Source organism: Prorops nasuta, unplaced genomic scaffold, assembly GCF_024137725.1.
Source record: "Prorops nasuta isolate Cenicafe-Biocafe unplaced genomic scaffold, Cenicafe_Pnas_1.2 PNAS00107, whole genome shotgun sequence".
Classification (NCBI taxonomy): Eukaryota; Metazoa; Arthropoda; class Insecta; order Hymenoptera; family Bethylidae; genus Prorops; species Prorops nasuta.
Window position 1 is genome coordinate 122,863 of NW_027116904.1, and position 7,500 is coordinate 130,362.

General features: G+C 33.4%; 1 protein-coding gene across 1 annotated transcript; it reads left to right on the forward strand.

Annotated features, from left to right (window-relative positions):
- The first annotated feature begins 3,124 nt into the window (after nucleotides 1-3,124).
- On the forward strand, nucleotides 3,125-5,929 carry LOC136784960 (uncharacterized). Its single transcript, XM_066745920.1, has 3 exons — nucleotides 3,125-3,367; nucleotides 3,704-3,958; nucleotides 5,114-5,929. Exons 1-3 carry the CDS (start codon nucleotides 3,125-3,127, stop codon nucleotides 5,927-5,929), a joined length of 1,314 nt encoding a protein of 437 aa, XP_066602017.1.
- The last annotated feature ends 1,571 nt before the right edge of the window (nucleotides 5,930-7,500 follow it).

The window sequence follows — 7,500 nt, forward strand, 5'->3', positions numbered from 1 at the left end:
TGAAATAAGATTATTTAGAAATGTATAATTAAAAAGAAATTGATTTAAACATATTCCTGTAAAAAATATTAAACGAAGCAAAAAATATACATCTTTTATTATTAAAAGTAACAACAATAAGGAAAAACTGCTGTATGTTCTTGACAGCCTTAATGCCCTTTTTTAAACAATGAAGGGAACTTGCATCAGAAAACTAGGTTTTGTGACATTCTCAAAATTTCGGCACCAATTTTCGGATGGCAGAAATATTTATTTCATTTATTTCAACCATACTATCTTCTACACCATTAGATAGTGAAAACAGCGCGTAATAATATTCTTGAGTGATCGTGACAGCCTTATTTATTTTTTCATTGATGAGGAAATGCTATCTATCTCGCGTTTACCCTTAGATGGGCAATATTACCCCGATAAGGACCATATAACTTTCAAATTTAGGTTTTCCTTCGTTCTCCTTTGTCAATTACGTACCCATTAGGTGAAGTTTCCTGATTGGTTCTCGCTCTTTGTCCTCTACTGCCCTAACGGTGACCTTGAGGAAAGAGATCATTTGACATTAATTACTCCTTGTCCAAGGTCTATACGCCTGTACGTTATTGTAGTATAACTCCGAAATCTTTCGGAAAAAGGGGGGGCGGGGGGGGGGGGGGGGGGGTGGGGGGTAAGGGTAAGTAGCTTTTCGCACCACAGAAAGTATCCCCCATGGTCCTAATTTTTAACATTTTTTTTAGGCCTTTTAAATGTTGATTTTCGGTCTTCTAAATTGATTATCGTTCTTGTTATGTATACATGTTGGAGAACATTTAAAACCATTAAAAACCACCCCTCGATCACCCTCCTATCTATTTTAGTTTGTTTTTGGTAACCTCTCAACGTTAATGATCTCTAATATCTCCCTCTGTTTAGTATAAAACGTTTGTTTTAAGGTGACCTTGATATTATTATTATTCTAACTCATTCTGCCTGTCTTATTAGTTACCTCAGAAGTCAGTTCCATTTTTCCTAGTGGCCACTGGATGCTAAAGATGCTCATTTTAATTAATTGCTTCTTGATAGTTCCACTTCTCAATCCCCATACAAATTCACCTCTCAGATAGATTTCCAAATTTAGGCAAAATGCAAAATGGGTTGACAATCCTCTTAGCTTCTATATGCAGATGATAATATCATCATAATCTGATTTTTTACACTCTTTAAGAAGCAATGAATTAAAATGAGCATGTTTAACATTTAATGGTCACTATGAAAAACAGAGTTGAGTTCTCAGGTAACCAAGAAAGCAGACGGAACAAGTTAAAACAATAATAATTCCAAAGCCACCTTAAAACAAACGTTTTATACTAAACAGAGGGGGATATTAGAGATCATTAACGTTGACCCGGCAATGGGCGCGCGGGTTGTCCAGAGCATTCCGAAAATAGAAATCTATCGGTAACGTAGCGAAAAATTTTTGCAGTCACTTACAAATATTAGCGTTTAATTAATACAAATAACGTAAAGAAATGCAATTGCTATTTTATACCAAAGGGAACATCGCATAGGTGATATTTATTGAAAAATAAATGTGTATTTATAAATATTTTATGTCAAGCAATGAAAAACAAATGGTGTGTCCGTGGCACCCCACGCGCCTATCTATATGTAAAAAAAACCACGCGCCTATTGCCGGGTTAAAAGGTTACCGAAAACAAAGTAAAATAGATAGGAGGGTAACCGAGGGGTAGTTTGTAATGGTATTAAATGTTCTCCAACGTGTATACATAAGAAGAACAATAATCGATTTAGAAGACCGAAAATCAACATTTAAAAGGCCTAAAAAAAATGTTACAAATTAGGACCATGGGGGATACTTTAGGTGGTGCGAAAAGCTACTTACTCTTACCCCCCCCCCCCGCCCCCCCTTTTTCCAAAAGATTTCGGAGTTATACTACAATAACGTACAGGCGTATAGACCTTGGATCAAGGAGTAATTAATGTCAAATGATCTCTTTCCTCAAGGTCACCGTTTGGCCAGTAGAGGACAACGAGTGAGAACCAATCAGGAAACTTCACCTAATGGACATAAAACTATGTTGATTGTGTTCATTAATTCTTTCTTTATTAAAATAAGAATTGAAAGAAGTAAATGATACGTTAACTGTTTAAACTGTTTCTATTTACTATAAGTTAAATAAAAAATTATTATTTCCTGCTTTATGGAGAGCATTTCAACCAGTAAAAATAACTTTAATAAAATGAAGTGAAGCAAAAAATTCAAATTAAACAAATTTAAAAATAACGGTAGAAAGAATATAAATGTAGATTACATAATTGCAATTAATTCAACATATTCTTATTAAATATTGTACATTTTATTGTCTTTCAACTATTTCTTAAATGTTTCATAATTAATTATTCATTGTACAACAGCATTCTGTTGTTATTTGAATTGAATGAGTATCTCAGGAGAACAGTATGAATTACTGTGCTACAACCTACTTAAACTTAAAATGTGAGATAAAAATGTAAATAATTACATCATATTGTACGAACGTCAATTTGTTGGAGCTCATTCGATTACGATTTATATAAGTGAACGGTTTAAAAGTACATCAACGAATAAATCCCTATTGAAGTATCAGTAAAATTTTTTAAACAGATGAAAGTTGTATCAAAAGGAATGATTTTTGATGTCCAAGTGAATAAACTAATCCGCATAAGGTAGCAGCAATTCATTCGGTGCGGAAAAAAAATACAAGAGCGCAATTTTTGTGATGTTCGAATACCTCCTCAAGTACACCTTCTCACGAATAAATGTTTATTGTGGAATCAGGGAAATTTGTTAAAAAGATGAGATTGTTATGAAAAGATAAAGTTTTTTAAGTAGAACAAAATACATTAATTTTTTTGAGACAGTAAAAATTAAATTTTCTAAAATTATTGACATGTTGAAATAGCAGTGGTTCTCATCCTGTCGCTGTTTGGTCTGCTACCTTTGGTCTGCTAGCTTCAACTTCATAAACAGATGTGTTTTTCAGAAGAGTTTCTCTTATGTGTTTTAATGATCTATTGCAGATACAGTGCGACTAATATGCTGGAAAATTTCAGTAGGGAGCCTTCTGGTGCTTTTTCCAATTTTTGTCGAATGTCAGAAACAGACTTCGAATTTTTAATTAATAAAATTGGACATATAATAGCAAAACAAGATACTAACATGAGGAAATGTATTCCAGTAAAGGAAAGGCTAGCAGTAGCTTTACGATTTTTGGCTACTGGAGACAGCTATGCCAGCTTGTCTTACCTTTTTAAAATATCACCACAGTCCGTGTCAAAGTGCGTGGATGAGGTTTGCAGTGCACTAATTGATAGTTTAAAAGAAGAAATAAAGGTAATTAAGCTTTAAATGTGTTTATATTAAAATTGAAAAGATACAAAAAGTTATTTCAATATAGGTTTTAACATTATAAAAGATAGAAAGAAGAGAAACGAATGCATAAAATGATTTTAAATAGAGTTTATATGTTATGAGGATTATTTGGTTCTGGGAAATTTTGAGGAGAAGTTTGAGGGTTTGGAATAGAAGTAGGATTTAATGGAGGAAAGGATTCTGAGGAAAGACTAGAGGAAGATGGAAACTGTGATGATAAGGGTTGAAAGTTGGGATAAGAAGAAAATGGAGTTTGTTGTGAGAATGGGTGAGTGAACGGTTGAGAAAATGATTGAGTTTGTTGAGGCAATAGATGAGAGACCTGATGAGAAGTGGATGGAAAATGTGGAGATAATGAAGGAGAAAACTGATAAGAGGTTGATACGTGGCTATGAGGTTCAGGAGGTGAGGGATCTGGTGAATGTTGTGAATAAAAAGCAGAAGAAGATGGCAATGTTGACGATGTATGAGGCTGATAATGAACGGATGAAAAAGATGTTTGAGATGATTGAGGGGGAAGAAAATGTGTCGTTTAATGCATTGCTTGCGATGGTAATATGAGCAATTGCTCCTGTCTCATTCGAAACATCAAGCAATCGATCTCGTGCATAGCAAGCTCGCGCTTATTTTGGTCTAATGCTCTCAGTTTTCGGCATAGTAGTTCTGAGAATAATGAGCATTCGTCTTCCTCTGGCTTTTCTTGGATACTTTTTAATACTGCGTAAGCTTCGTCCATCCGTTTCTCTCTTTCTGCGCTTTTTGAAAGCTTACGCTTCTTAGACGAAGGATTATTCCGATTTTGCTGTTGAGAATTGGAAATGCTTGGACTATTCTCATGCATTATAGGATTAGGTTCGTCTATGAACTCACTATCATCCTCTTCAAGCTGACCTTCATTATCCTGTAATAATGACATAACGTCAGTTTCATAAATTAATCTCAAACCTATACACAACAATTTAATGACACTGAAGTTAGCCACAAGTTGGTCAAAAATCGAAGATGCAGCAAATTGAGTAAACCAATTTTTTTGTTAATTATAAACTAATGCAAACAACTGTCACTACTATAGTAAACATTTATTTAACCGAATAATCACAAAAAAAACAAATTAAACCAGGAAGTCAAATACCAACTCTTATACAAAATTTTTAACATACCAGTGAATTTTTCTAATTTTTTTTTACTACGCAGCTTTAAAAGCAATTAAATTCTGAAGAGAATAATGCAAATTTCATGAGGGAGCAAGATCCGCTTAATGATTTCTATAAAGAACATTGGCAGAAATGCATCTGCGAACCCACGTTTTTCACCGACATCGTTAAGATTTAATAAACATTTAGGGGATCTTGCTCCCTCATGAAATTAATACTATTCTAGTCAGAATTTTATTGCTTTTGAAGCTTTGTGGTTGAAAGAAATTAGAAAAATTCACTAGTATGTTAAAAATTTGTTATAAGAGTAGGTATTTAACTTCCTTCTTTAATTTTTTTTGTGTGATTATTTGGATTAATAAATATTTATTATAGTAACGGCAGGTGTTTACACTGGTTGATAATTAATAAAACATTTTTTTTACTCAATTTGCTTAATTTTCGATTTTTTTCCCAACTTGTGGCTGCAACTTTTGGCTAACTTGAGGGGCATTGTGCACGATTTGGTCGAAGATAATGGAAATTCCCGTATGTAACATTTATTTTGTTTCAGTTACCTACACGAGCAAACGAGTGGATGAATACGGCAAATGATTTCCAAAACAAATGGAACTACCCACATTGTCTTGGTGCCATAGATGGGAAGCATATAGTAATTAAAAGTCCAGACCATAGCGGATCAGAATTCTACAATTATAAAGGAACTTTTAGTATCGTACTATTAGCTGTAGTAGATGCTAATTATTCTTTTATTTATGTAGATGTAGGATGTCAAGGACGAATAAGTGACGGAGGTGTATTTAGGAATTCGTCGTTTTTTAAAAAATTGTTTAAAAATGAGTTGCATCTTCCGTCAGATAATACGTTACCAAACAAGGATGAGCCTATTCCTTATGTTTTTGTTGGAGATGACGCGTTTCCCTTATCAAATAATCTTATGAAACCTTATTCTGGGATTCATAATAAGGGAAGTAAGGAGAGAATTTTTAACTACCGGCTATCTCGTGCTCGTCGGATTGTGGAAAATGCTTTCGGCATTCTATCAAGCGTTTTCAGAGTTTTAAGAAAACCTATTCTCTTATCGCCACACAAGACCACAAATATTGTTATGTGCTGCACATTGCTACACAATTTTTTAAAAAGAAGTGAAACTTCAAGATATTTTTATGCACCAAATGGAACATTCGACTCTGAGGAAAATGGTGAATTACAATCTGGATCGTGGCGTAATAATGATAACGAATCCACCTCAATGCTACCATTTAGAAGAGTAGCTAGAAGACCAGGTGTCGAGGCCTCCAATATTAGAGATAGGTTTGCAAACTACTTTAAAACAATTGACGTGTTACCCTGGCAGAACGAATGCTAATTTCTTATCATTATTTATTTATTTTGTTAGTTCATGTATTTCATTAAATGACGAGGCCTCTACAGGGTTAGCCAGATAAAACGGCTGAGACCATGGACATAAAATGCTGTTTAACTTTGTAACTATAAGAGATAGCAATTTTTGCTATAAAACCTTTTTGAAGCGTCTTTTGATTAGCGTTCAAAAAGGTCTGATAAGAAAAATTGCAATCTCTTATAGTTACGAAGTTAAACAGCATTTCATATCCATGATCTCTGAGCCGTTTTATCTGGCTAACCCTGTATACAGTCGATAAATAACTTATTCTTGTATTTTATTAATTGACGAGGCCCTTATACAGCCGATAAATAACTTATTCTTGTATTTTTTTAATTGACGAGGCCCTTATACAGCCGATAAATAACTTATTCTTGTATTTTATTAATTGACGAGACCCTTATACAGCCGATAAATAACTTATTATTATATTTTATTAATTGACGAGGCCTCTATACAGCCAATTAATTGCATGTTAATGTATCATAAAAATTGGATTAATATTTATGGATTTTCACTATATTGTATAAAAATTGATTAGACTCCTAGATCGCCGATAAACAAATGATTATTATTGTTAAAAATGTAACCATAATAATGAATTAAAACAGTATTTAAAGAATGTGGAAAAATACTTTCAATTAGTATAAGAAATTGTAAGACAACTACTGCGACTAGTTTTTACAAATGAAGGTGATGTTGCGAAAAATCATGGACAATTTTTAAATCTATCAATAAATGAAATCCATAAGCTTCAAAATACTTCTGTACTGTCGATAATGTAGATTTCTGTAAGGTCGGTAATTTTCTTATAAATATTTAAAATACATTTATTTTATACATATAAGGAAAAAGGAAATTATTTAGAATGAATGTCCAAATTTATATCCGTCTTTCTTCAATAGGGAAATCCTCCAAAATTATAAATGTACGATTTACGATAATGAGTGATATTATTTACCTCTGAACTTATCGTTGTTCTAGGACAATATACGGAATGCAAAAATTTTGCCATTTGCTCATATGCAAACCAATCTGGCTTAAAAGTCTCTGCAGTTCCACTTCCCGTCTTAGTGCTTTCTTTCACTTTCGCATGCAGTTTCCGGAACGTACCCATCAACGCCTCCTTTTTCTTTTTTAGCTCTGTGACGGAGCAATTCAGGCTGAAATTTTGCTTGATCCTCAGCCAAGCATCGTAGACCAAATTACGATTTTTATGGTCCTCGTTTCTTGGATCCCAAATAACTGGTTCTTGCTCATAAAGATTTAGAAACTCGGTAATTAAATCGTTGGACCACGACATGTTGACGGGTAAACTGTTTACACAAAACTAATTGAATTAATCCTTACATTGTCTGATTGTTTATCTAAATTAATATACCTCAAGCAGGATGGTTAAATGTACAGATTATAACATCAATATCAAAATACAGGTATCGCGTCTGTATTCTGACAGCACTAATAAAAGTGTAGCAAAGAGCATATACAGGTGAAGAGCAATACATAAACAAAAGATTTATGATTCCTATTACCCA

Bases quoted from the DNA above. Each gene is read 5' to 3' on its own strand.
- LOC136784960 (XM_066745920.1), top strand. From the start codon at position 3,125: ATGTCAGAAACAGACTTCGAATTTTTAATTAATAAAATTGGACATATA. The intron at 3,368-3,703 runs GTAATTAAGCTT...AAAATGATTGAG, and splicing joins GTTTAAAAGAAGAAATAAAG to TTTGTTGAGGCAATAGATGA. The intron at 3,959-5,113 runs GTAATATGAGCA...ATTTTGTTTCAG, and splicing joins TTAATGCATTGCTTGCGATG to TTACCTACACGAGCAAACGA.